This window comes from Mesoplodon mirus (assembly GCF_964341445.2).
Source record: "Mesoplodon mirus genome assembly, chromosome: 2".
Taxonomy (NCBI): domain Eukaryota; kingdom Metazoa; phylum Chordata; class Mammalia; order Artiodactyla; family Ziphiidae; genus Mesoplodon; species Mesoplodon mirus.
Genome location: NC_138977.1, coordinates 201,840,411 through 201,868,203, shown reverse-complemented (window position 1 = coordinate 201,868,203; position 27,793 = coordinate 201,840,411). Strand labels below are relative to the sequence as shown.

Below are 27,793 nucleotides of genomic sequence, written 5' to 3'. Positions count from 1 at the left end.
CGCACCTATGGACAACTAATCTATGACAAAGGAGGCAAGGATATACAATGGATAAAAGACAGCCTCTTCAATAAGTGGTGCTGGGAAAACTGGACAGCTACATGTAAAAGAAAGAAATTAGAACACTCCCTAACACCATACACAAAAACTGAAAACGGATTAAAGATCTAAATGTAAGACCGGACACTATAAAACTCTTAGAGGAAAACATAGAAAGAACACTCTTTTACATAAATCACAGCAAGATCTTTTTTGATCCACCTCCTCGAGTAATGGAAATAAAAACAAAAATAAACAAATGGGACCTCATGAAACTTCAAAGCTTTTGCACAGCAAAGGAAACCATAAACAATAGAAAAGACAACCCTCAGAATGGGAGAAAATATTTGCAAATGAATCGACGGACAAAGGATTAATCTCCAAAATATATAAACAGCTCATGCAGCTCAATAGTAAAAAAAACAAACAACCCAATCCAAAAATGGGCAGAAGACCTAAATAGACATTTCTCCAAAGAAGACATAACAGATGGCCAAGAAGTACATGAAAAGCTGCTCAACATCACTAATTATTAGAGAAATGCAAATCAAAACTACAATGAGGGGCTTCCCTGGTGGCACAGTGGTTGAGAGTCCACCTGCCGACGCAGGGGACACAGGTTCGTGCCCTGGTCCAGGAAGATCCCACATGCCACGAAGCGGCTAGGCCTGTGAGCCATGGCTGCTGAGCCTGCACGTCCGGAGCCTGTGCTCCGCAACGGGAGAGGCCACAACAGTGAGAGACCCGTGTACCGCAAAAAAAAAAAAAAAAAAAAAAAAAACCTACAATGAGGTATCACCTCACACTCATTAGAATGGGCATCTCTCTTGCACTGTTGGTGGGAATGTAAATTGATACAGCCACTATGGAGAACAGTATGGACGTTCCTTAAAAAACTAAAAATAGAATTACCATATGATCCGGCAATCCCACTACTGTGAATATACCCAGAGAAAAGCATAATTCAAAAAGACACATGCACCCCAATAATCATTGCAACACTATTTACAATAGCCAGGTCATGGAAGCAACCTAAATGCCCATCGACAGATGAATGAATAAAGAAGATGTGGTACATATACAATGGAATATTACTCAGCCATAAAAAGGAACGAAACTGGGTCATTTGTTGAGACCTGGTTGGATCTAGAGACTGTCATACAGAGTGAAGTAAGTCAGAAAGAGAAAAACAGATATCGTATATTAACGCACAGATATGGAACCTAGAAAAATGGTACAGATGAACTGGTTTGCAGGGCAAAAATTGAGATACAGATGTAGAGAACAACCCTATGGACACCAAGCAGGGAAAGTGGTGGGGTGGTAGTGGTGGTGTGATGAATTGGGCCATTGGGATTGACATGTATACAGTGATGTGTATAAAATTGATGACTAATAAGAACCTGCTCTATAAAAAAAAAAAAAAAGGACATGTCTGTCAAAGTAGGGTGATTTGCATGTCAGACACCTGAAGGTTATCCAGGTGATAATACCAGAAGCAACTGAATATATGAATCTCAAAACTGGAGCAGAGGAAGAGGCTTGAAATGAGAATCGTATGTGTAGAAATTGAAACCACAAGGGTGTATGAAATCTATTACAGAGAAAACATAGAGGAACTGGGGGTCAAGGACAAAAACACAGGGACATCTTAATGCTTCAAGGATAAGCAGCGAAGAGGACCTCAGAAGGAAAGTAGGAAAGAGCGATCATGTTGTAAGTGGTCCATAGTGTGGATTGGGTTACCTGGGTCCTGGGCCAACAGAAGATCTGGAGGGGAGGAGTCATCAAAGTTTTGGATCCAGGCTGCTTCTGGTTCCCTCCACCTTCACTGGATGTCTGAGTCATCGCTACTGAGAAAAAGATACCACTTCCCCTCTCTTCTTCTGCATCCACAGGAGAAGGTAGATTGAAAACCCTCTCCCATTATAGGAAAAAGAAGAAATCATTAGATCAAATCAGGAAGTTGGTTTCTGGCCCTGGCTCTGCCATAAACACTCATGTTTTGACTCCGGATATCATATAACCATTCTCAGTCTGGTGCTTATCTGAAAAATAAGGGACTTGAACTGGATTATCTCCAAGGTTGTATCTATTCGGTCAGTCAGGAGACAAAAACCACAGGTTATTTTAACAGAACAATATAAAGAATCATTAAATAGACACTGAAGAAAGGGCCAAAGGAAAACAAGTATCAGAGAGCTAGCAAGGGCAAAAGCAAACATCACAGTTAGGGCCATGGGAACAAAAGGGAAGAGGCTGGCGTCACTAAAACTGAAACTGAAACCCAGACTTCCCAGAAGGGGGTGCTGCTCCGCTGGTGCTGGCAAGACCACACTGGTTTTGTGAGCATTGGAAAAACTGCCACTTCAGGGAAACCAACATTGCTAGAGTGATGCTGATGGGAATAGAGCAAATAGGAGGAAACAAGTCCCTTCCTCATCCTGCCTTGCAGCTGTGTAAGCCCCTCATTTAGGAAGTTTAAGTCTCTGAGCATCTGATTCAACAAATAGCTACAGTGATGAATAAATAAAAATCTTTCATAACTGCATCACTGAAATGGAGGTAATGAATATGCTGAACCCAAAATGATGTGACACAAAAAAACCTGGAAGGAGAAGAAGGGTCAAGGCTTAGGGTGACTTCTGAAACCTGGAGACCTTGACCTTTGTGGACAACAGAGGAATCTGAGGCAAGAGAGAACTCCGAGGCTGGCCAAAGATGGAGAAGCTACAAGGAGACCCTCTGACGAACCGAGCCTGAAAGGGCTGTACTGTGGCATACAAGTAAGTGAAGAATAAATCCCGCCACACGGAAGGAGTCAACAAGGCCACACATCCATCTCCAACCTGCTGCTGGATCAAGGGGAAGAAGCTCCCTTGAGATTCTGTAAACCACAAGCTGGCTCTCGCACAGGACTGTGGTCTGAAGTCCCACTAACTGTAAGGTTTGAAGCCCCTTAGTGAAGTATTTAATTCAAATTGGTTCTGGGTAATGCCCCCAGGTGGCAGGCAGAAGCTTTCACAATTCCTCTTAAGAGAGCTCAGATTCAACTCAGTCCTCAAAGAATGTCCACAGGTAAATGCTAACACAGTATTGCAAATCAGCTATACTTCAGTTTTTAAAAAAATGCTAAGGAGATTGAGCAACTTAAGGTAAACATTCACAAGGTATCCAAGGAAATAAAGCACTGTGAACAAGAACCAGCAGACACCGCATACGGAAACCTCAACGGTAACCAGGGAACTGTACATTTAAAAACCTCAAGGAGATACCAATTCATACTCATCAGATTGACAAAAATGTTTTGAATTGGCATTAACAGTTTGGCGTTACCTACTATATGCATTTAAACATATGCACACCTCCCATTCCTTTACGTTATGCCTAAAGAAACTCATACACATGTATCTTAGGAGTTATGTACCAGAATATTCATAGCAGTACTGTTCATAACAGGGAAAAACAACAAAGCCTGGAAATAACCCCACTGCTGACCAACCTAAATTGGATAAACTGGCGTTTTCACACACTGCTGTACTACAGAGCAGTGAGAATGAACCAGCCTCACGCATCGACGTGGATGAATCTCAAATATAATATTGAACAAAAGAAGTCATAGAAGAATACATGCAGTATGAGTCAGGCCATTCACATAAGCTAAAAAAATGGTACATGTTGTTTAAGGAAAGTGGTAAAACAAACAAAAAGCAAAGGAATAATTATCACAAAAATTAGGATGGTGGTGCTTTTTGTGGGGGGTGGGTAGCAAGGAGGTACGATCAAAGTCGATCATCAGGGGTTCTGATGTAGCTGGTAATACTCATTAAAAAAAATCTTGGCTGGAAGGGACGTGGGTGTTCACTTACGATCCTTATTTAAAACATACATTTTGCACACACTCTTATATGTATGATATGCTTCACAAAAAATAAGGAATGATCCTAATAGTCCTTCTCTAACCTGTAAGACTTGCTGTCAGAATGCTGTGCAGTTCGTATTTTCAATGCCAGCTTCTTGGGCCATAAAATAAAAGGGGCCAGTGTTTTTCAGCAGTTCTTCAGGGCTGCCATACTCTACAATCTTCCCATTGTCTAGGACCATTACCCTGAAACAAAAAAGAAAGAAGTCTTAGAAAGCATTGTCTCAAACCTTGGCATTTATAATAACCAGAACTAAGTCTCGATATTGTTACCAAGGCTGTTGCCCCAGAATCATACCCCTGCCCCTCCCTCAAATGGAAACCAAGTGCTCACATCTAAGTTTCAGGAGGAAGCTGCAAAGAGAAAAACAAGAACTGGTTAGAACAAACTAGACCCAAGGTGGTGGAAGGTTTGATTTCCAGTAGACCTTGGGCCTCATTATGCTCATTGTAATATATTAGCATGCTAAATGACACACATACCAGCACCATGATATGGACAGTTGCCATGACAACAACCGGAAAAGCCCAGACAAGGACTGAAAAGGAGGGTTGCATCAGTTCCCGTCCAAACCACACCCCTCTTCTCAGATTAGTCATAAATATTCCTCCCACTCTTTCCAATTCCCTCCCTTTTCCCTTCAACCCTCCTATATAAATGATGTCTCCGCCCAAATCGGGTTGAGAAAGTTGATTTGTGAACTAATTCCCACTTCTCCATTCTTTGGCCATTGAATAAAGCTTGTGCTAGAAAGTCTTAGCATAGGTTTTGTTATTGGCTGTGCGAATCTGAGCGGACAAAGAAGCTCCCTGGCCAAGACAAGGGGTCTCTAGGCTAGGACACCAGCGTGGGTCCAGGTGACCAATACGATAACACTATGTTTATTCATACCAGGCTACAACGCAGCGAGAATGACTGAACTGCGGCTATCTGCATCAACGTGGATTCCATGTGGAATACTGAACAAAATAGACTTATACTGCATATATTCTTATACTATTTACGTAAGTTTTTTTCTTTTTTTCTTTTTTTTAAGGATACACATTGTTTAAGGATACATTGATTTAAAAAGGGAGCCTTCCCCTTGGTCAAAAAAGGGAGCCTATTCTCTTCAGTTTTAAGATTACTGACCACCCCCCCTTTTTGAATTGTCAGATTGTCAGAGTTAGAAGGAACAGAAAGCTTCTGTTTACAGGGGGAGCAGCTGAGACCCAGCTTAGTTGGGAAGGTCTATGGAGCAATATATATATCACTCCTGGCTTGGGCCTCCACCCCCCATACTCAGTTAATAGTGTTTCCCATTTTACCTTCAAGACAGTTCCCTTAACCCTATTGGCCTTCATTAGCTTGATGTATAATTTTGGGCAAATTACTTGCAATCTCTCAGCCTCCATTTTTTCATCAATAAAATGATGGTAGTTAAACCTTCTGTAAAGAGACCTCACGGCTGAGGCTATCGCTGTTGACAACAGGTTAAGCCGTGACTATCAAGCTCTGTCCCCCCACTCACTTGTCACTGTCCATGATGGTGTGCAGCCTGTGGGCAATGGTGATGGTCGTGCAGTGGGAGAACTCAGTTTGGATGGTTGTCTGGATGAGATGATCTGTCTCTAGATCCACTGCAGCAGTGGCCTCGTCCATGATCAGAATCTTGGATTTCTGAAGCAGAGCCCTGGCCAGGCACAGTAGCTGCCTTTGCCCTATGCTGAAGCCAGTGGAAGAAACAAAGCATTAGCCCCTAAGGACCAAGGAATAACCTGGGTTGGGGGTTGGAGGGGCAGATTTCATGTTCCAGATCAGACTTTCAAAACCCACACTTCCAAATTCCCCTAGAATGCCTTAGCCTCTTCCACTAGCTGTTTATTGTTACCAAGGGCAATGTTTGCCAAACTTTCTCAATTAATTGGAAGACCCACCACAGGTACTTAATTTAAAAATTCCTATTTCTGGGCCCTGCTCTCAGTCAGAATGGGGAGGGGCCTAGGAACCTGTATTTTGAATACACCCCAGGAAATTTTCATGTTTAACAAGTTTGGAAAACACTAGCCCCGGAATAGTGCTTTGCATTTAGCTACAATGATATCTCAGTACACCACTTCTGCAGTATTTGACCTGACACCATTAGTATAGGGTGAAACCGCATGAGAATGCCCCAGTGGCATTTCTTAGTGGCCTTAGCAAATCCATTTGTTATTTTAATGTGTAATTCTAGTCTCAAGGCTAATTATTTGTTCACGGCCTTCTCCCTTGATTAGAAACAGTTGCTGTCTAAAGAACGTGATGTCTCCGTGGGAGATGCAATGTTTGTGGAATTTGAATATGCCTGTAAAATGCAAATCACTTTAAATTGCTTAAAAGCCAGTAATGAAGGCTGGACTTCTTACTTACATAAAGAACCTTTGGGAAATGATGTGGAGGAAATATTCGTGAATTTGGAATTGCTCTTTCCTGCTGTGGCCATTAGGGAACGTATCAAACAGGGGGTGGCTAAAGTTCTGTAATTCTCTCTAAGAAAATTTATGCAAGAGATGAGAAGTCACCCAAGATGAACTTCCAGTTTTTCTCTGTAATGTAAGAACAGAGACACTGAAAAACTATTTACTTAACGCTTCCCAACTCCCACCTGGTTCAGTTGGACTTCATAGTAACAGGCTGTTGCTGAGGCATCAATTTGGCTTTCGGCTGCTGACTCTCCCGAAGCTGACTGATCTCCAGTCTCTGATCAGAGAATTTTAGGTTTCAACAGCCCACCAGGTCTGAAATCAAGGCGCTGGTAATGCCAGGTAAGTTTCTCCCAGCATTCATAGAGGATGGTGTGATTCTGTTCTTAGGCCCCCATCACATCCTGCCCACATGGCCCTGCACACCTGCAGCATTTACTGCACAGAATTTGCTCACACGAGGTGTGTCTCCTCCATCACACTGTAAGTGCCAGGAGGGCATGGATGGGTCTATAGCATTTTCCTCTCTTTCCAGTAGGTGTTCAATATATGTTGACTGAATGTTTGAATGGCCTTTTCAATAGGCCTGAAGACCTGCTTCAGTCCTGCTAGTTCCTAGATCTGTCGCTGAGGGAAAACATGCTGGTGTTCTCTACCAAGGCTCACAAGTGTTCCCTGGGGCTACACACTGAAATCACCCGGGGCCCTGATTCAACCGGTCTGGGGTACAGCCTGGGCACTGGGACTTTAAGTTTCCCAAGTGATTCTAACGTGCAGCCTACTTAAGACTCAACCTTCTAGGCAGTGCATCTCATGCTGTAATGTGCACACAAATTACCTGGGACTCTTGCTAAAGGGCGGATTCTGAATAGTAGGATAGAGCCTGAGATTCTGCATTTATAACAAGCTCCCAGGTGAAGTCAGAGCAGCGGGTCCATTAATTGAGCTACTGAGCCTTCCCTTCTGAGCTCCAACTGCTAATGGTCCATGCCCTGTCCACCACTCTGAAGGCACCAGGGCTGCAGCAAGGCTGGCCCCTGAGCCACCAGCTTTGACTGAGAGCTGACCATCAGTGTGTGGAGGGAAAAAAGAGGTTGTTGTAGAGAAAATGCCAGGCCAACTTGTTAACTGACAGAAAATGTGAAGTGTCAACATATGAGGAAACACTTTGAAAAGGTAACAAGAACTGTGAAGCCAAAAGAGTCTTTGTGCTCGTTTATGGTGTTCCAAGGACCCTGCGGACAGCACATCTCCATCATCCACGTGCTCCTTAGATCAGGGCTTCTCAAACTGAGGTGCCTGTAACAACCCCTGGGGATCCTTTAGAACTCCCATCTCCAGCAATGCCACATACCAATTACATCAGACTCTCTGGGGCTGGACCAGGCATGGGGATTGTTTTCAGCCTGATTGCAGAGTGCAGCTGAAAACCCGCACAACGGTGGGATCTGCAAGCTCATGTTTGTAATGTCCTGTGAGGGTATGTTTACTGACAAAGTTTTTCAAGAGTTTCCAGGCACACTCACATCTATTTTAATCTTCACAACAGGTTCGTTTTACGCATTAGGAATTAGACCTGGAGAGTGAAAATTCTTTAATGCCAGGCGCCACCATGCATGAGTAACAAAAGTAGTGGTCCCCTCGCCTCCTCCACAGCCTGTGGGGGAAGTGGGTTATGAAACATTACCTCAGGTTATCACCGCCCTCTGTCACTTCGTAGGACAACCCAGCTTGCAGGCCGTCCACGAAAGATTTGAGGTGAGCAAGCTCCAAGGCCTTCCAAATCTCCTCGTCTGAGTAGTTGTTAAAAGGATCTAGATTCATCCTCAGGCTCCCAGAGAACAGGATGGGATCCTGCAAGTCAAGGGACGAGGGAGTTACTGGGGCTGATGTCAGAAAAGGAACCAGTAAGGACTTCCCTGGTGGCTCAGTGGTTAAGAATCCGCCTGCCACTTCAGGTGACATGGGTTTGAGCCCTGGCCCGGGAAGATCCCACATGGCTGTGGAGCAACTAAGCCCGTGCGCCAAAACTACTGAGCCTGTGCTCTAGACCCCGTGAGCCACAACTAGTGAGCCCATGAGCCACCAACTACTGCAGCCCACGCGCCTAGAGCCCGTGCCCCGCAACAAGAGAAGCCACCGCAATGAGAAGCCTGCACACCGCAATGAAGAGTAGCCCCCGCTCACCACAATTAGAGAAAGCCCCCATGCAACAATGCAGCCAAAAATAAAATTTAAAAATTTTTTTAATAAATAAAATAATAAACATCTGGCTTTTAATATATACATATACACATACATATATTTAAAATTTTTTTAACAAAGAAAAGGAAACAGTAATTCTTTGTGGCCAAGAAAGTGAGCAGGACTGGTCTGAGATGGAAAGCTGGTTAGTTAGTGGTCCAGCTTCTCCAAGATTTCCCCGCTGAAGGCTTTGAGCTAAACACGGGGAGCTAAACACAGCATTAAGAGAAGTCCTTGGTATTGTTGTTTTTCATTCTGAACTTCATTTATGGATTTCCAGATTTGCCTCAGCATCCCTTAAAAAGATGAGAGTAACGTCCCACACCCCCAAATGCAAACTCATGGTTTGGAGGTGGAGGGATCAGGGGCAGGCAGGGGAAGGGGTCATATAGTTACAAGAGAAGAATTTCTTACGCTCTTGAAGAGGCTGGAGAAAAGAGTGTAACAAAGGGAGCAAACACCAGACAAACCAAAGCCACCCCAGAGACTTGGCTGCAGCAAGCAGAGGACAGGTTCTGAGGACCCACATACCCCGAGAGCCTCCAGGGCAGTCCTTGTTTGGAAGGGTCCGGAGAGGAAGCTGCAGGGTAGACTTTCTTGCTGATGCACTAACCATTCCACTTATTGGTAAAAAACTGCCACAAATTCCCTCTCCTCTCTTTTAACCATATCAAATGGGGAGTACAAAGCTTAATAGTTTCAAGCGTCAGCAGCAAAACTGCTAATGCTGATTGCAAAGGTCCTGCGAACATTGATGGGCTGTAGAAATGCTAAACAATCATCTGCTCCATTTGACTTCTGCTGTGTTGCTGCCACCTACTGGTTAGAAACTGACAGTCACAAGCATATTACCAAAAAATGTAAAACTTATTTTGTAAGTTCTGGAAGCAGTGTGTCTTAGGGAACTAGCTTAGGTATCCCAGGTAGACAGCAGAAATGACGCCACCAAATGAACACACATCAAGAAGAAGATGCACATGTTTCCTGTAGAACAAGCTGCATGTGACAGAGTATGTCCTACAGCTCACCTGTGGGATGATGGTCAGTTTCTCTCGGAGGTCGTGGAGCCCAATGGAAGCAATATCTACCCCATCAATGGTGATCTGGCCTCCTGCAGCCTCTAGGATTCTGAAAAGGCTGTTTGTCAGGGATGATTTCCCAGCTCCTGTCCTGCCCACCACGCCAATCTGTAAATACAGTTCCTTTGCATGTTCACCATGTAATTATTGAGGGCAACAATTTAGCCAGGGGCATTCATAATCACAGGTGGAAAAAGACAGTGCCTGGCTACTTCATCTCTAAGATGTTAAACTGATATTGGTTTTGGTGGGGAAAACATACCTGGATGTCAGAAAAGGATGGCTTTCCCCATCCTGCCTCCTAACTTGTTGCTTGCTGAGAACTACATTGACTGCTGGAAATGTACACATCTGTTGCAATTATTCTTGGAAATTATAGATTTTTTTTTTTTAATCCTTGTTAAAAATGAGGAGAAGGGAAGGATTGGGTCTGCCATCAGGTCTGAGAAGCAGACCCTGACCTGGACCTGAGCATCAGTACCCAGACATTTTTTTGGCCCTGCATCAGACCCCAAGTCCTCAGAGAACAAGAAAACCATACCAGGACTTTGCAGACCAGAGGGAGAACTGGGCCATTGTCTCTGCAGGGACAAACCTCCACACAGCTGTTCCCACCAGTTCCTTCCCCAGGCCAGTGCTTCCTAACTTCCCCTCTGCAAGCCTTGGCGCTTACAGGAAATGAGCCCAGTCAGCCACAGGAGGAGAGGATGCGGGACAGGGAGATAGGGGAGGGCTGAGCAAGAGAGCCCTTACAGGCTTAAGTCTGTTTGACCCTGTGTGGATATCCTGCCCTCTGGTGGTGGCGCTGTGTCCCTACACCTCCCCAGGGCAGAGGAAGCACCCCAACCCTCTCACTTCCACCAGATTAATGAAAGCCCAGAGTCCACTGCTCTCCACCTCTATGTTCACAAGGACTCACCCAGGCCTTTCTTCAGCTCCACCTACCTTCTCCGTGCTCTTAATGTCACAAGTAATCCCTTTCAGTACCAGATCCAGCTCAGGCCGATACCGTACTTGGTAGTTGCTAAACTGGATCTCCCCTTTGCTGGGCCAGCCTTCTGGAGGCCTCTTATCAGTCACCCATGGTGCCTGGCAAGGCGACAGGAAGAAGAGTGCTTTACACGGTGACAGCTCGCTCAACAGCCCCCACAGGACTCATGTCACAGAACAGGGTAGCAGTGTGCCAGCCACCCGTGAACATCTGCATTGAATAGACTGAACTAGACTGGTACTTCCAGAAGGGTCCTACCTTATTCAATTAAAGAAACCCTATCCCACGAGGTTGTTCTGTGCATCTCCAGAATGAAGCCACCATTTAACTTGGTGCATCCCAAGACCTGACTTCTCCCAAACCATTACCTATTTTAGGTTTCAAGAAATTAGGTTCTTTCAGTTAGAGCAAGGGAAACTTCCAGAGAACCTTTATGACCCCATGTGAAATCTCTAGATAGGTGAAGATGCATTCTCAAAGTGGTGGCTTTTTTTTTTTTTTTTTGACCTTGTCCCTGGCTTCCTCTGATTCCTCCTTACCTCATTTTCCACGTTTATGTACTCATTTATTCGCTCAACAGCCACAATGTTGGTCTCTATTTCTGACGTCATCCTCACTAGCCAGTTCAGGGTTTGTGTGATCTACAGAAAAACTGGAAGACTAAGGATCATCTCAGGCTTAGAAACCAACCTAACCAGTTAAACCACAAGGTCAATCTAGTGCCTACTCTGCACCCAGCACTATGCCGGGCTCTACAAGAGAGCAAGGAGAAGTATAAGAGACAATCCACCCTCCTTGGGGGAGGAAATGAGGCCAGTGCATTGAACGGTGGGAGGACAATTAAGTGCTCAACTGTGTGGTGCTCACAGGAAAGGCACTACTAGCTTGGAGTGGCCTAGGGCCAAGGCTGAGGCTGGAGAGGCTGGCTCTTGGTGCGGGTCTCTGCCTGTAAGCCCTTAGGGGTTAGGGGTGGCATTCTACCAATGGGGAAAGCATAAGGAAAGACACAGGGTAGGAGAAGGCCTTCCAAATAGCTGCCACCTCTGCTCTCAACAACAGCTCCATTGAGAACCCAGCCCTCAAGGTGGGACGTCCACATGGACCCTTGTCCTCTGTTACCTCAATAAACTCCAGGTGCCTTCCTGCCATTACAGAGATAACATCTAACCACTAGGAGGATGATTGTCATGATCTGGGCCAGAGTCCAGGGAATCCATGGGTTACTCAGAGGCAAGCTTCTCACATGCAAGCTTTTTTTCAGGCAAAAATGTAGTCCTGGCACATACACACAGGGAATCTTTGTAGAGCACATGGTGATTAGAGAGAGGGAGAGCACAGGAGGCTGGGGACTACAAGTAACCACTTGGTGAAGGCTGGACCATATGAATTGTTGATATTTGAATGTTTTTGTTTTGGTTCAGTATAATAGTTCTCCAGCTCTTTGCCCCATCTGTCCTAGGTTAATAAGCTTAGAAATGAGGGGATGAAAGGGCAGTGGCACAAGGAACCCAGTGATTCTGGTAAATGAAAGAGTCCTTTTGGGTGTCCCACCATGATTACCTTGGGCCTTATTAATGCCAACTGAAAATAGCACCGTATAGAGCCTGCTGGTAGCTATGCAGACCCCCAGTATATTAGTTCAGAAAGAGTCCACAAAAGATGGCCAAATGACTCATTAAATGAGTATCATTCATTAAACATTTACCATAGTGCCAGTGGTAGGAAAGTGGCTGAGTGGTAGGAAATAACGTCTGATATCTATCCCTTAGTCAAATGGGGGATGCATTATATAGTTCTGTTAGACTCTATATTCTTTATTAAAATTAACTCCAATTATTCTGTGATTTAACAAAATAAACATAGAAGTTATTTGTTCAGAAGACTTTCTGGTTACTGCTGCATTATAATAGAAACTCATTTATTTTCTCTTTTGATTATGATCAAGCAAAGAGACAGGAAACTATTAGATTGAATCATCTGAGATTGCTGCCTTAACTACCCAGGGCAACAAAATTTATGTCCAGTTACCCAGATGACACTGGTACCTACTTAGAAAGGGAAAGGAGCCTGTCCATGGGTTACACAATTAGTAAGAGATGGAGCCAGGGTTTGAACCTCAGTCTCCCCTGGTCCCTCTGGATCTAGAAAGGAATCAAGAGCACAGACTCCACGGTATACCCTAGACTCCATTTAAGAATAATGCATTAATTCAACCAAACTCCCAGCCTTCAGACTCACACTGAGTGCATTGGACAGAACAAAGCCCACAGTGTCCCCACTTAGGGTATCTCTATAAATAACCATCATCAAGGATGAAAAGAAGATGATCAGGTTCCCAATCAGCTCCAGACGAACTGCAAGCCACCTGGAGGGCAACAGAACCAGAGAAAGGTGTCACTGAGAGGTGTCCACTTCCCTACCTTACCCAACAACCTAGGTGTTCCTAGAACATTCTCAGAGGGCTTGAGTTGGTAGGGCTGCGTTCTTAGGAGGTGTCTCAATTTGACTATGCCATGTGTTCCTAAAATCTTTTAAATTGGATTTTAGAAAATAAATTGCATTTTAAAAGGTACTAGAAGAGTTTGCTAAACTAAGGGAATCCTATAGTTCAATGTCTCCCAAACTTGCCAAATCATAAGAATCATCTGATGGCAATTGTTAATAATACACAAATTCATGCAAAAAACTCCTGGACTCTTCCCCAGGAGATTCAGGGAATGGGTTTTAGGAATCTGCCTTTTAACAAATGTTCCAAGTGAGTTCTTTTGATTAGGCATAGGAAACAATGGCATGAAGAATCCAAATGTAAGGTTAGAAAGAAATCACCACAGGAAGGTTCAATGTACCCTGTCTGATTTCATGATTTTAAAAAGGTAGAGAAGAAGCTGGAGGTGGAGGGAAATTAGGTGTGAGCTGATGACAGGGAGGTATGCTGGGCTTTGTAGAAAACTGAATAGTATGTAGATTGATGTAATTTATGAAAACTGACTTTCCAAGTAAAATGTATTTAACTAAATTTGAATAATTCTAGCACGTGTACACATAAATATGATACATATTCTACAATGGGGGTCCAACAGAAAATTGACTCTTATGCCTGTTTCCTTCTTGGAAAGTATCGAAGATATAAAATATCTTTACAATCAAATTTCTGACCTCTCCATGTTCCAGATAATACTAAGCATCATTAGCCTGCCCTTCACACGGCAAGACAGTGTAGAAGCCACTCAAGAGTTTTCACTTCCTGAAAAAAGACCTTCCTCCTCCAAGGACACATGACTTCTTGCCAGGGAGAAGCTGGAGAAATGAAGAATGCTCACCCTTTTTGGATTCACCTCACAGGATGTGAGCTTTTCATTTCTGTCATCACTGATTTTGCCTAAAATTTCCCAGCTTTCCTCCCTCCAACCTCTGCTTCTTTCACCACCCTACAAAGAGTGTCCTGCCCACGGAGAATCTCACATCCATTCTCAGGGAAGCAAACAGAGAATATCCAGTTCACCCAGCACGTGAACAGTATCTGGGTTATCAAATGCTCACAGATGTCATGTGACTTCCTCAATAAGCCTGTGTGGTAGGTTGTGTTCCAGCCATTGTACAAACAAAGAAAATGAGATTTTCCTGAGAGGGGTCAAGACAGTTCACCCAGCTTGGTAAGTGGCAGAGCAGACAGAGGGCCCCCCAGTCTCTGACTCCAAAGCTCATGTTTTCTCCTCTCTACTCCCATGACAGGTGTGTTTGGCAAGAGTGAATTTCACAACACTGGCCATGCCTGCCCTCCCACAGCTAATGTCAAAAGTGCAGAACCCCAAAGCACATATTTGGGTGAATATCCAGGGGCAGCCTCACCTGTTGGAGATAATCCAGGAAAAGACACATTTCTGGTTGGCGTCCGTCACCATCTCATTGTGCTTTAGAAATCGCTCCTGGTGCTCAAAAGCACGGATAACAGACAAACCTGACACAGTCTCGCTAAAGTGAGAGTAGATTGGGGACCTGGTGACAGAGTCCAGTCGTCTCAGCTGGCGGGAAGTAGCCACATAAAATATCTGGACCCAAAAAAATGAAGACTCAGTCATACAATCATATCACGTATGCTGTACCTCTTCCTTCATGGCCGTGGCCCAGTGTTCTTTACGTTGAGGCCACAGCTCACATCTGAACAGAGAAGCGGCTCTGGTCTCATCTCTGATTAGAGGAGAAATGAGAGAGGCTCAGAGGAAGAAGATGCTGGGAAGATCTGGGGTTGGAGGGAACAGGAGCACGAAAGTGAGGACAGCACACCTCAGCCCTAGAGGTTGGCGTTTTCAAACCACGTAAGGAGTTCTGTCAGCCTAATCCGTATGGTCCCAAGAATCTGCACATATTGTCTAAATGACAGTTTTGTAGTGGTTAGAAAAACAGTCTCTAAAAGATTTTGTAAATGCTGCTGGGAACCGAGGGGTGTGGAAAGGGGAGACAGGCAGTAAATGGTCCAAGAAAGGTATGCCAAGGTTTTGATAAACATTGAATAGAATCAGGTAAGTGACCAAAATTGTGCTTTGACAGTGTGTGAAGGTAAAGGTCGTTTGGAGGTATGTGGAATGCTGAGGGTCTAAGAACTGGAACTGGATGTAATAGCGCAGGCTGAGGGGGAGGTTCAGTGGGGTGGGGTAGTGGTGCTACTAGATTCCAAGAGGATTTGTTGAAACTAGGGAAGAACTGGGCATTTGAGAGTCAGAATTCAAAATGTTATACCTGGAAATTTCCTCAAAGATCCTGCCTCTTATTTGTTGGTTTGTTACTGACAAAGATGACGATGTTCCTGAGGAACTCAACACAAACACCAGGCGGTGTCAACTTACCACAGGCCACAAGTCTGCCCTTGACTGAAGCGCTTCAGAATTGTTTTCTCAAGGTGATCAATTCATCCCAAAGGTAAATGGTGGAACAAGAATTCTCTCCACAGCTTCCCTCCCCTCATCAGTTTTTATCATGGTCATGGAGCCCCTTACACTTGCTCTAGTTTTTCTGTGAGGCTTGGCTCTTAAGCTGTGTCCTCAAGAACACACTGGAATTGAGCCTAAGCCACCCACAGACACCCCAGGGAAAGGAGACCTGCCCTGAAAAGAGACTGGGCTCCTGCTGAGGGACATCTCCAAGTAGATAATCCTAAGCCAACCAAGGAAGCAGCCATAGCACAACTCTTCTAGAAGCAACCAATTACCTTACCATTGTGAAGGGTCTTACAGAGCTTCAAGACTCTGTCCAGAGCCAACCTCAAAGTAGTCTTGGATCCAAACATAAATATGCCCCACTTATACTTGTGGGGTGCAGGGCAGCAGTTAAGGTGAGATTGACTGTGAACTTCCACCCACCCGTCAGTGCTGACACTTCAGCTTCAGAAAGTGGCCTACGGGCTCCTTGGTATGTTAATATCTGGCTCAATGACGAAGATGCTGGAGAGGGGAGAGTGACTAGCAATAAACACAAGAGTCTCAGGAAGGAGCTTGGGCTTTTATGAGTAGAGAAGGAAGGAAACCTAGCCATTTCCAAACCTACCTGAACAGACACATAAATGATGCCAAGAGGGATGATGACGATGATGAAGACTGGAGTGGCCAGGCAGATCATGACCAGGGTGCTGATGATGCCCAGGAAGCACAAAATCCAGCTGCGCAAAGATGTGGGGAGGGTGTCATCCACCGTGGAGATATCCTAGGGACACATAAGAAGGAGAGATGGTGTGCTAATGAATTCCTATGACATTTTACATCTCGGTTCCAGCAGGGAATTTGCTCAGTCACATCAGAATGCAAAAACTATATGTCCAGGGTTGAAAGAAAAAAAGAAATCCTCACCAGCTATTAGTTCTATGTAGATTAATTTTGACCCTTACCTGGCACAGATTCTCCATCTTTCCTTCCTCCACCCCCTCCTTTATCTCCTCTTAAGGGCTCAGTCATCGGCTCCAGAGGACCCTAGGTCTCATTCTCCTTTATGGACTGAGCCACCTCCTCCACAAAACATACTGTATAATTAATGTCAGTTTCCTTTTTCATGCAAAAGCAGCAAAATATTACTGTTGCCTAAGTAAGTCACAGTAAGATCTCTGTGTTCTCTTTTTCGGAAGATTAATTATATATATATAACAACAGCGGAAAAGAGTGTGCAACATTTGCAAAATTCCTGTGAGAAATCTCCCCATCCAAAATTGTGTACTTTTTTAGGTTCTATTTAAGAGCAGAAAGCCCATTTAAGTTGTCTCCAGTGACATCATGCCCACCATCTTTGTTCCAGAGGAAGGTGACAAGTGGGGGCCTGCCCACTTTTGAAGCAGTCACCATGTCCCCAGAACCTGCCTGTGGGCTGGGAGCTAGACTTTCTGTGTCTGCTCCAAGACCAAACAAATAAGGGCTCAGAGCTCCTCAGACTTTTTTTTTTTTTAATGTGCACCCTCTTCTACAAACAGAAGACTGAAAAGTCTGTTGGTGATAGTTGAATATTATTCAGAATTGTCTGGTTTCCTCTGTTCCTGAAATTTCCACCTTATGTTCATTAAGAATCAATGACTTTGGTCTGGCCTATGGAAGAGAGCCATCTATATGATCTTAGCATTTACTGAGCATCCCAATGCCTAGTACAGTCCTTGGCTCATAGAAGGTACTCAATATATGTTGAATGAATGAATGCTAAGGGTCCCAGAATCTGCAGTCGATGGAGAACCCCATTAAAATCATAGGATTCCACAATCCGGACCTCATTTACTTATTTTTAAAGCATCAAAGATGGGAGTTTCAGGGATGGAGGCAGCAACCAAGCAAAGGGTTGTCCTGCTATCTTTTTTATTCACTGTCACAACTAGTGATAGTGCTTTTACTTGTGTTTTTCCCTCTGCAGGACAATCCTTCACATCCTGCTTCTGCCACTCACCCATCCCCTACCCCCACCATCTCCCTGGCTAACTTTTACGAGTTAAGTCTCTCCTTTTCTGACAGTTCCCACCCTCAGTCACCCAGGTTGAGCTGGTATCTCTTTTCTCTGTCACTCTTTTGTACTCCAAGAATGCCACTGTACACATCGTTGTTACTGGTTTATCCTATATTCTATCATAATCCTTTACTTCCTTGGCCGTCCCCCTCACTAGATGGTGAGCTACTTAAAGGGAAAGAGTTTTTCATCCCTGTAACCCCAGGATCCTTAGGACCTCACACAAGGTGTTCAAGAAATATCTGCATGCTGAGTGGACCAAAGAACTGGAACTGCCCAGTGTTGCCTAGGGGCACATGAGAATTCTTTCCCTGTCAGAAGTAAAAAGATCCTCAGCATATAAACACGTCTTACAGCCCTTGAGATACTTACACCAGCAAACCTGTTCACTATCCGGCCAATGGGTGTTGTGTCAAAAAAACTCATGGGTACTCGAAGGATATTGTTCAGCAGCTGTTTGTGAAGAATGTTTGCTGCATGGACGGAACCATAGATACTCCAGAGATTTGCTATGAGCACAAACGTACCTGGAAATGGAACCAGTTTAGTCAACACCATGCACAGGGATCCCTGAAGACTTGTGCAGGACATAATAGCAAATTTTTCATGAGTCCAGGCAAAGGACGTGGACCTGACAGACTGTCTCAGAGATGGCTGCCGTAGCTGTCACACATACCTTGTGCTAATCCCAGAGCTCCATAGACGCCAACTCTCAGGTCCCTCTGAGAGGCTGGATAGTTGGTGCTATTGAAGGTTTTAGAGTCACGGGTCCAAGCACTGAGCCAGAGGTTCGATCCAATAAAAGACACGGAATGGAGCACAAACCCAAAGATAATGAAGAATATTGAACACCATCCTATTGCTTGTAGGTATTTCAGGTAGATGGAGAACTTCACCTGCAAAGCCCCCACCTCAATATTAGTAGAGTTCCTAGCGGCTTTTGGTGAGGAATTATCTAGAATACCAATCATAGGGGGAGTACAGTCCTTCGGAAAGTGGATAGCAGGTGGCAAAATTTGGTAGTCTGTGATCACATTTCTGTACTGGGCCAGGATGACAATAATCAATGCTGAAATATAATGCAGGGTAAATAACCATCAGATTATTAATGAGCTTCTAGATGCAATTAAGAGGAAAAGATATAAAAACAGAGTGGGACAGATAAGGCTGTACCACAGACCTTGGAATTTGTTTTATTAATGTTTACGTTAAGATCTTAAATTTAAGAGCTTGGTTTTAAGTTTTATTAATTTGAATTGTGTGCTATGAGCTTGATACATTGGTGTTCTCTGGCTTCCAGAATTGTATCTCAAAGCATTTTTGTTTTTACCACATACCAGAATGGAATCAAACACTCATGAAGTGTAGTATGAGGATATTCACAGGAAACATGTCATTCTTCATGGAAATACAATTTGATAAAAAGCCCAGAGCCTCTGCTAACATTTCAATGACAAATTTAAAGACTGGCAAAGCACAAAAGACATATCCCTCTGTAGATATGTATTCAAGTCATCAAACTTAAAAATGTTCAAATCCCAAGCCTTATATCACCTCTAATGGTACTTTTTACTGTGGTGTTTACCTTTCCAGTTTGTATGAATTCCTTCTTAATTAGTTTTTGCCCTTTCACTGGTTCTTCCTCCTCCAGGATATTCACATTCCGAGTTTTCAAGTCTTTTAAGGGCTTCAGACGCCTGCTACTGGACCTAGAACTGAGAGATTGAGAGGGGAAGCTTTCCTGAGCATGTAGATGCATCCCGAGGGTCTTCTTGCAAGCAGGTGTCACAGTCACTCTGCTCACATCAAAGTGCATTTCAGAGCAGATGGTCATGGGGGAAACACACCACCCCAACCCTCCTCCACATGCACGGAAACAAAAGAAGAGCTGGGAGCATCCATGTGGACACTCAGAAAAAGTCCACAGAAAAAAAAGAGAATGATCAAGTGGAACTATGGAATTGATGGGGACTGCCAGCTGAATATATGACCAACCTGCGACTAAATGTTCGATGAAGACTGTTCTCTCTTTTCATGGACAAGGAGGCCACATCTTCAGGGATTTCCTCCACACTGGGCATCAGCCCATAGTCATCTTCTTCACTGTCCTCATTGACTAGGAGACACATCAAAGGTTAGGGAGATTGCTTCATAGAGCTGTCATAGCCCTATGAACAAGAAGAGAAGTCTTTTCTGATCTTTTTGGTCTTAATAAGAGATCCCAGATGTACACAAAGGTTGGAATATTTTACTCCAGAAATACTGTTTATTAGGACATCTCATTGAAAAATACCAGGATAAAGGAGAGGTGAGTTAATATTCCACTGGAAGAGAAACGATCAAAAAGGAGAAGAATATTCCCAGAAGCCTGTAAGTTCATTTGGAGCAGGAAAGAACTTTTAAGGATTACAGTAGACAAACAGAAGAGTCATAATCCCCAGAAATGACTACAAAGGTGAGTGTAAATTTAAAATGTTCTGCTTGAAATTCAAATAATTTGAGAAATTTTATTAATTTAAAGCATTTAAAAAAACATATCCTGAAAATAAAAGGTAAAACAGCTTAGTCTGTGAAAATGGTAGAGTTATGACCTCCAGAAGTTGGTACCTCTGTAAAAGCGGTGAGCATACTGGCCAAAAATTGTCAAAATCAAATTTTCCATAACTTTGAAATTAACCAAAGGCTTGCAACAATCCAAGGAGCATTTATTTAAGCAAAATGGCTAAATCTCAGAAAGAACAGTAAGTTTGTTTCTTCGTTTGTATGTTTTTTGGGTTTTTTTGCGGTACGCAGGCCTCTCACTGTTGTGGCCTCTCCCGTTGCGGAGCACAGGCTCCGGATGCATAGGCTCAGCGGCCATGGCTCACGGGCCCAGCCGCTCCGCAGCATGTGGAATCTTCCCGGACCGGGGCATGAACCCGTGTGTCCCCTGCATCGGCAGGGGGGCACTCAACCACTGCGCCACCAGGGAAGCCCAGTAAGTTTTGTAATAGTTTAATTTACCCTATTCCTATTCCCCTCTCCTTAGATCTGCTGTAGCCTAGAAAACCAACAGCCACACTATCATTGTAGCCATGAAAATCACCAGCCTAGCAGCTGCTGGAAGGAACAGAGTGGGTTCAGAACATGCTCAAAACCTCACTGCTGGAGAATTGTCATTATTTGACGTGTCTGGCAGTTCCCTGGAAAACTCCATTCACAGGGCTTGTCTTTATTGAACCTAACTTGGAGTTGGCTCTAACAATCAGCAGTAGTTGTTTAACATGACAGCTGCCTGAGGCAGTGATAACAGTTGGGGCAAAGAAGAAACTGACCGAGAACTTAAGAGGAAAAAAACCTGGGGAATAAGCTATCCATAGGGAGCTTTGATATCTTCAATATATTCCTGGCAATCGAGAATGTCATACACCTGTGCAGGGTTGCACACATGCCAACCCAAGAAAGACTTGAGAATGTCCTATTCTCTTACCTCTGGCTTACCTGCAGACTCTGTGCAAGCAGGGAAAAAAGGCTGAGGCAGAACTATAAATTGCCTGCTGGCATGTTAAACAGACATGTCCACCCCCACCCCCCATCCCCACAGAGCCCCTCAGCAAAGGCTGAGTGACATATCGGTTCCAGGCACTTGAGGAAATCTCTGTCCAATCGTTACCTGACCACTAAGCCAACCAAGCAGGGACTTCTGTGGCCACATGAGACAAAGAATGTAGACTTAACAGAATTAGTTCAGGAAACTAAACAGGAGGAACAACAAAAGCAAACCCTGGTTGAGGATGGAGGGGAGAGAGATCATATTTCCAGAATTGTTATACTATTTAAAATGACCAGTTTTTAGTAATCAAGACAGTATGGTACTGGCACAAAAACAGAAATATATATCAATGGAACAGGATAGAAAGCCAGGAGATAGACCCACGCACATATGGTCACCTTATTTTTGATAAAGGAGGCAAGAATATACAATGGAGAAAAGACAGCCTCTTCAATAAGTGGTGCTGGGGAAACTGGACAGCTACGTGTAAAAGAATTAGAACACTTCCAAACACCATACACAAAAATAAACTCAAAATGGATTAAAGACCTAAATGTAAGGCCAGACACTATAAAACTCTTAGAGGAAAACATAGGCAGAACACTGTATGACATAAATCACAGCAAGATCCTTTTTGACCCACCTCCTAGAGAAATGGAAATAAAAACAAAAATAAACAAATGGGACCTAATGAAACTTAAAACCTTTTGCACAGCAAAGGAAACCATAAACAAGACCAAAAGACAACCCTCAGAATGGGAGAAAATATTTGCAAACGAAGCAACTGACAAAGGATTAATCTCCAACATTTACAAGCAGCTCATGCAGCTCGATAAAAAAACAACCCAAACCAGAAATGGGCAGAAGACCTAGATAGACATTTCTCCAAAGAAGATATACAGATTGCCAACAAACACATGAAAGAATGCTCAACATCACTAATCATTAGAGAAATACAAGTCAAAACCACAATGAGGTATCACCTCACACCAGTCAGAATGGCCATCATCCAAAAAATCTACAAACAGTAAATGCTGGAGAGGGTGTGGAGAAAAGAGAACCCTCTTGCACTGTTGGTGGGAATGTAAATTGATACAACCACTATGGAGAACAGTATGGAGGTTCCTTAAAAAACTAAAAATAGAACTACCATACAACCCAGCAATCCCACTACTGGGCATATACCCTGAGAAAACCATAATTCAAAAAGAGTCATGTACCACAACGTTCACTGCAGCTCTGTTTACAATAGCCAGGACGTGGAAGCAACCTAAGTGTCCACTGACAGATGAATGGATAAAGAAGATGTGGCACATATATACAATGCAATATTACTCAGTCATAAAAAGAAATGAAATTGAGTTATTTGTAGTGAGGTGGATGGACCTAGAGTCTGTCATACAGAGTGAAGTAAGTCAGAAAGAGAAAAACAAACACCATATGCTAACACATATATATGGAATCTAAAAAAAAAGAAAAAAATGGCTATGAAGAACCTAGGGGGAGGACAGGAATAAAGACACAGACGTAGAGAATGGACTTGAGGACACAGGGAAGGGGAAGGGTAAGCTGGGATGAAGTGAGAGAGTGGCATGGACTTATATATACTACCAAATGTAAAACAGATAGCTAGTGGGAAGCAGCCACATAGCACAGGGAGATCAGCTCAGTTCTTTGTGACCACCTAGAGGGGTGGGATAGGGAGGGTGGGAGGCAGTCGCAAGAGAGAGGAGATATGGGGATATATGTATATGTATAGCTGATTCACTTTGTTATAAAGCAGAAACTAACACACCATTTTAAAGCAATTATACTCCAGTAAAGATGTTAAAAAAAAAAATTGTGTTGTTGGGACTTCCCTGGTGGTCCTGTGGTAGAGAATCTTCCTTCCAATGCAGGGGATGCGGGTTTGATCCAGGGTTTGGTCCAGGAACTAAGATCCACATGCCGCGGGGCAACTAAGCCCGCACGCCACCACTACTGAGCTCGTGCGCCTCAGCTAGAGCCCGTGTGCCACAAACTACAGAGCCCACGCTGTTATGAGTTATGAGACATACAAGGAATCAGGAAAGTATGGGACTGTATACAGGAAAAAAAGCAGTCAAAAGAAACTGTACTCAAGGAAGTACAGATGTTGGACTTACCAGACAAAGACTTAAATCAGCTATGATAAATATATTAAAAGAACAGCAGGAAACCATGTCTAAAGATCTAAAGAAAAGTTCTCACCAAATAGAGAACATCTCTATTAGGCCCATTAGCATGAGACCCTGATCCAATGTCTGATGTCCGTGTAAAAAGGGGAAATTTGGACACAAATGCACATAAAGCATAACACCATGTGAAGATGAAGGCAGAGATTGATATGAAGGATGCCAAAGAATGCCAGCAAACCACCAGAAGCTAGGAGAAAGACCTGGAATAGATCCTTCCCTACTGCTTCAGAAGGAACCAATCTTATTGACACCTTGATTTTGGACTTCTAGCCTCTAGAACTGTGAGACAATACATTTCTGTTGTTTAAGACACCCAATTTGTAGTGTTTTGTTATGGCAGCTAATTAGGAAATACACAGAGCCAATATTGATACAGGTTACCTTTGCCCTCCTGACCTTCCCTTTATTCTACCATCTTGTAGTCTGTACCTTGAGCCCCAGAACCGACACAACAGCACATCAGGCAGTGGGGCTTATACAACTTCTCAGAAATGGCCTATCAATGTTTCCCAGAGCAAGGGTTTAATGTGCTGTTTTGCAAACTGTCTTCTGTACACAAAAGATAGGATTTTTCAAAGGGACTGTCTACCCATGGGGGTTTATAAACAGAACTTAGAAACTCAGAAACACAAATCAGAAAGAAAAAGTTTAGAATTAGAAGGAGAAAACTGTCCAGGTTATGATGATGTGGCTGACTGAGCAGTAACTCAGGGGTATCCAGCATCAGACACTGCCCTTTGCTGGAGATCTTCAGTCCCCAAGCAGGTGCTTTTTGTTTTCTCCAGGCCTGTCCCAGAGCACATAAAGACTGATGGAAAGCTCTGACCCCTTCCTTTCTGCTGGAATCCCTGCCCCAGTTTCCTGGGCTGGGTCCCAGTCCCTATAGCCCACACCATCGTATTCTTTGTTCCCACCCTGTCCCACCAATGCTTACAGACTTCTTGGTTTAGGCTTTTCTTTCCGACTTTTGTGGTTTTAAACCATCACATGTCCTGACTTCAAGGCCTGACTGTGATCCCACTTGCAGGCTCTGTAGTTACTGCCTCTTCTGATTGACTTTCGGAATGCCCCTGTACCCTCCAGATCTTGCTTTCTCAGTCCTGACCTCCTGCTGATAATTGCTACCTGAAGCAGATACCCAGAACCATGCACAGGACTACTGCTGGCAGGTTCTTGGGAAGGACCCCAGAGACCAGGGCTCCATTACTGACTGGGGCTAATCAGCGACCCCAGTGGTGGTGGTATTGGGTAGGGGCTATTCCTGTGGCATACTGTGAGACTATGCAACTGCCATGATTTTTTTTTTCTGGTTCAAAACACCCAGTGGCTTTTGGTGTATTAGTCAAATCCCTTTGTTAGGGCTTATCAACAGTTTAGCAATACCAGGTATTACAAAGCTGTCCAGGAAGTGGTTTTCATGAATTTGGGTAGATGGAGTGGAATATGTGACTTGAGTCAATAGAAGCAGGGCATTCCCTAAAAGGGGGCCCCTTGTGCCACAGGTGTTTCTTCCACAAGGGCTAATCACCCCAAATCTCCAGTCATCCTCTAAAGAGTGCCCTTTGATTGCATTTCAGAGACCAGATGAGCAGGATTATCCCCCAGTTTGGCTCAAATATAAAGTTTCTTTACAGAGACACAAAACACAGAAAGAACAGATATTGGATCTCTGGATAACTCATTTCCAAATTTAGTTCACAATACTGAACAGCTCAGGAGGTAAATAGTGGTAGTTTACTACTACTGCCCCTCCCCTACCCACGTTCTATCCTGTTCCAATCCTCTTTACATACCTGTGGGCTCATCTTTAGGACCCGCCTATTTTATGAATGTCTTCAGATTCTTAGCAAACAATCCTTTCTTGGCCAACAGAGTGCTGTAGGATCCCTTCTCCATGATGGTGCCATTCCCCAAAACCACAATCTCATCCACTTGGGGAAGAAAGTGAATGCTGTGTGTCACCAAGAGTCGAGTCTGTAAAAACAACAGTAAGTTGTGCTGACTACCCTATGTCCACCATGTTCCTTAGCTAACTATTGAAAAGGAAAAACAGAGTCACTCTGGGGCTTTCCTTCAAAATGTGGTCCTGACCACTTGATCTCTTTTACTTCCTCTTTACTTCCCAGCACCTCATCCTAAAACCTGACCCCATGTGTAAGATGAGACTCCTGTCATCATGGATATATCCACAGTTATTTTCCTGTAGTGACAATGAGATTTGCCCTGCACACGTTTTCCTCCAGCTTCCTGGTAGCCAAGAGTTGGGCTTAGGGACGTCACTTGAGATCAAGGGCTGTCAATATAATTGAGGCATGCAAAACTAACTGCCCCCTCACTAAACAGGTAACTGATCTAACAGGAACTGCCCAGATTATTTCAGTATGTTAGAATCATTATAGGGCAAGAAATTGTGTCTTTGGCCCAGGCCCTCCCTGGCAAAGAAGACTTGGCATCCCTTGTATTCTTGTCTATTTATGGACTACATTGACTACTGAAACAGGGATTCCACTCAAAGAAAGACAAACACAGATCAGTAATGAGACTCAGATAGGGTCCAGGGGTTGAGATCTACCTCTAGAGAGACAGCCCAAGCCCACTGCCTCTGCTCTCTACTTCACAGCCCCACAGACACTAGGTTGCTCTTATCAGGAAGACTTGGGATATGCTCATCCTTTGAGTCTCAGCTCAAAGCCAGCTCTTCTGGTAGCCTTTCCTGAATCCCCAGGCAAGAATTGGGTATTCCTCCAGTGTTTCCACGGTAGTTTGTATATTCTGCCATTAAAAATGATTCTTGTATTATAATATTATTGTTTGCTTTTTGGTGTGTCTGCCAGTTCGATTGTAAGTTACTTGAGAGCAGGGATGAGACCTTTTCATCTGTGTGCCCAGTCTTTGCAATGAACCAGGCCCAGGGTGGGTATTCAGTTCATGAATGAATGGAGCCAATTAGCCTTAAGGACAGGAGTCAGGACCAGGCATAGGAGGGAGAGTGAGTTCCTGTTGACTCACTGATCCAAGAGAGAGGCAAAAGGCCTCAGTGGGACAGCAGCCCAGTCAACCCTGCCACCCTCTGACTGGCAGCATTCAGGAAACCTTGAAGGGAAAAGGCCAAACACAGATGGAGTGCTGACAGCCCTCACACTAGACTTGCTGCTGGTGAGAAGCATACTCAAACACTCAAGGGGCTCTGTCAGCCCCTCTCCCATTCAGCCTACTGTGCTAACTTGTCTATGGTAAGGAAAGCCTATGATCAGCTCCAGTGACTTGCTCTGGCCACTTTATCTGTACTATCTCACAGGGGCGTTGCAAGAATCAAATGAGACAATGCTATCAAACTGCTTAGCACAGGCCTGGGATATAATGAATACCCAAAACATATAGGCTTTATTTCTATATTCAGATTGAGTCATCATTTCCAGGCATAGTGCTCCTACATCCTGCAAGAGTTCCAGGAAAGTGCCTTCGTAGAGTAGAGCTCTAATACCTGCAGGATGACCTGTGTCCCAGCAAGGTAAATTGTTGGGTCCTCTGGCATATTTTCTGACACCAACCAATTTTGAGTGTCCAACAGTTCAATTCTGACACCAGCTACCCAGAAACCCACAGCTACCCAGAGCCCACAAGACTGCCCTGACTTCTAATGCTAACCGAAAGTCTTGGATCCCACCAATACTTCTGACCAACTAGCTATAAATTGAGGATTTTCATGGCCCCCTCCTCAGGTCTGATAATTTGTCAGAATGGCTCATAGACGCCAGGAAAATACTTTACTTACTGTTTACCAGTTTATTACAAAGGATACAACTCAGGAACAGTGAAATGGAAGAGATGCATAGGATAAGGTTTCGGGGGTGGGGTGCTTGTGCAGAATTTCCATCTCTCACCAGGTGTGCTACCTTCCCAGCACCTTAATGTTCTCAGCAATCTAGAAGCTCTCTGAATCTCCTTATTCAAGAATTTTTTATAACACAATCTCCAGCCCATCCTCCTCTCCCCAGAAATTGGTATGTGGGGCTGAAAGTTCCAATCCTCCCATCACTTGGTCTTTCCGAGGAACAGCCTTGTCCAGAGGCTATCTAGGGGCCCCTCCATAAGTCACTCATTAGCATAAACTCAGGTGTGATCTAAAGGGGCTCATTGTGAATAACAAAAGACATTCTTAGTATCACTCAGGAAATTCTAAGGGTTAGGAGCTCTGTGCCAGGACCTAGTGAAAAAGACCAAATATATTTCTTAGTATACCACAGATCTCAAAGGACTTTTTATCATAATTAATCATCCTAAAAGGCTCAATGTTGGAGCCAGAGAATAAGGCTCAAATTAGCCAGTTCCCACATAAGCTATGATCTCAAGATGGGA

At 44.0% G+C, this 27,793-nt stretch overlaps 2 protein-coding genes across 2 annotated transcripts in view; one reads left to right on the top strand and one right to left on the bottom strand.

The window, feature by feature from the left end:
- Window positions 1-5,457, top strand: part of DNMBP (dynamin binding protein) — a 139,770-nt gene extending 134,313 nt beyond the window's left edge. Inside the window, exon 16 of the mRNA XM_082631459.1 lies at window positions 4,857-5,457. Within this exon, the coding sequence (XP_082487585.1) occupies window positions 4,857-5,014 (158 nt within the window). The 3' untranslated portion in view covers window positions 5,015-5,457. The remainder of the gene's footprint in view (window positions 1-4,856) is intronic.
- ABCC2 (ATP binding cassette subfamily C member 2) overlaps window positions 3,620-27,793 on the bottom strand; it is a 69,769-nt gene continuing 45,595 nt past the window's right edge. Inside the window, 15 exon segments of the mRNA XM_082631506.1 lie at window positions 3,620-4,147; window positions 5,473-5,667; window positions 8,091-8,257; window positions 9,676-9,834; window positions 10,672-10,815; window positions 11,257-11,358; window positions 12,956-13,082; window positions 14,567-14,766; window positions 16,259-16,414; window positions 18,059-18,213; window positions 18,363-18,582; window positions 19,272-19,401; window positions 19,682-19,802; window positions 25,228-25,252; window positions 25,256-25,408. Coding sequence (XP_082487632.1) covers window positions 4,018-4,147; window positions 5,473-5,667; window positions 8,091-8,257; window positions 9,676-9,834; window positions 10,672-10,815; window positions 11,257-11,358; window positions 12,956-13,082; window positions 14,567-14,766; window positions 16,259-16,414; window positions 18,059-18,213; window positions 18,363-18,582; window positions 19,272-19,401; window positions 19,682-19,802; window positions 25,228-25,252; window positions 25,256-25,408 — 2,184 coding nt within the window. The 3' untranslated portion in view covers window positions 3,620-4,017.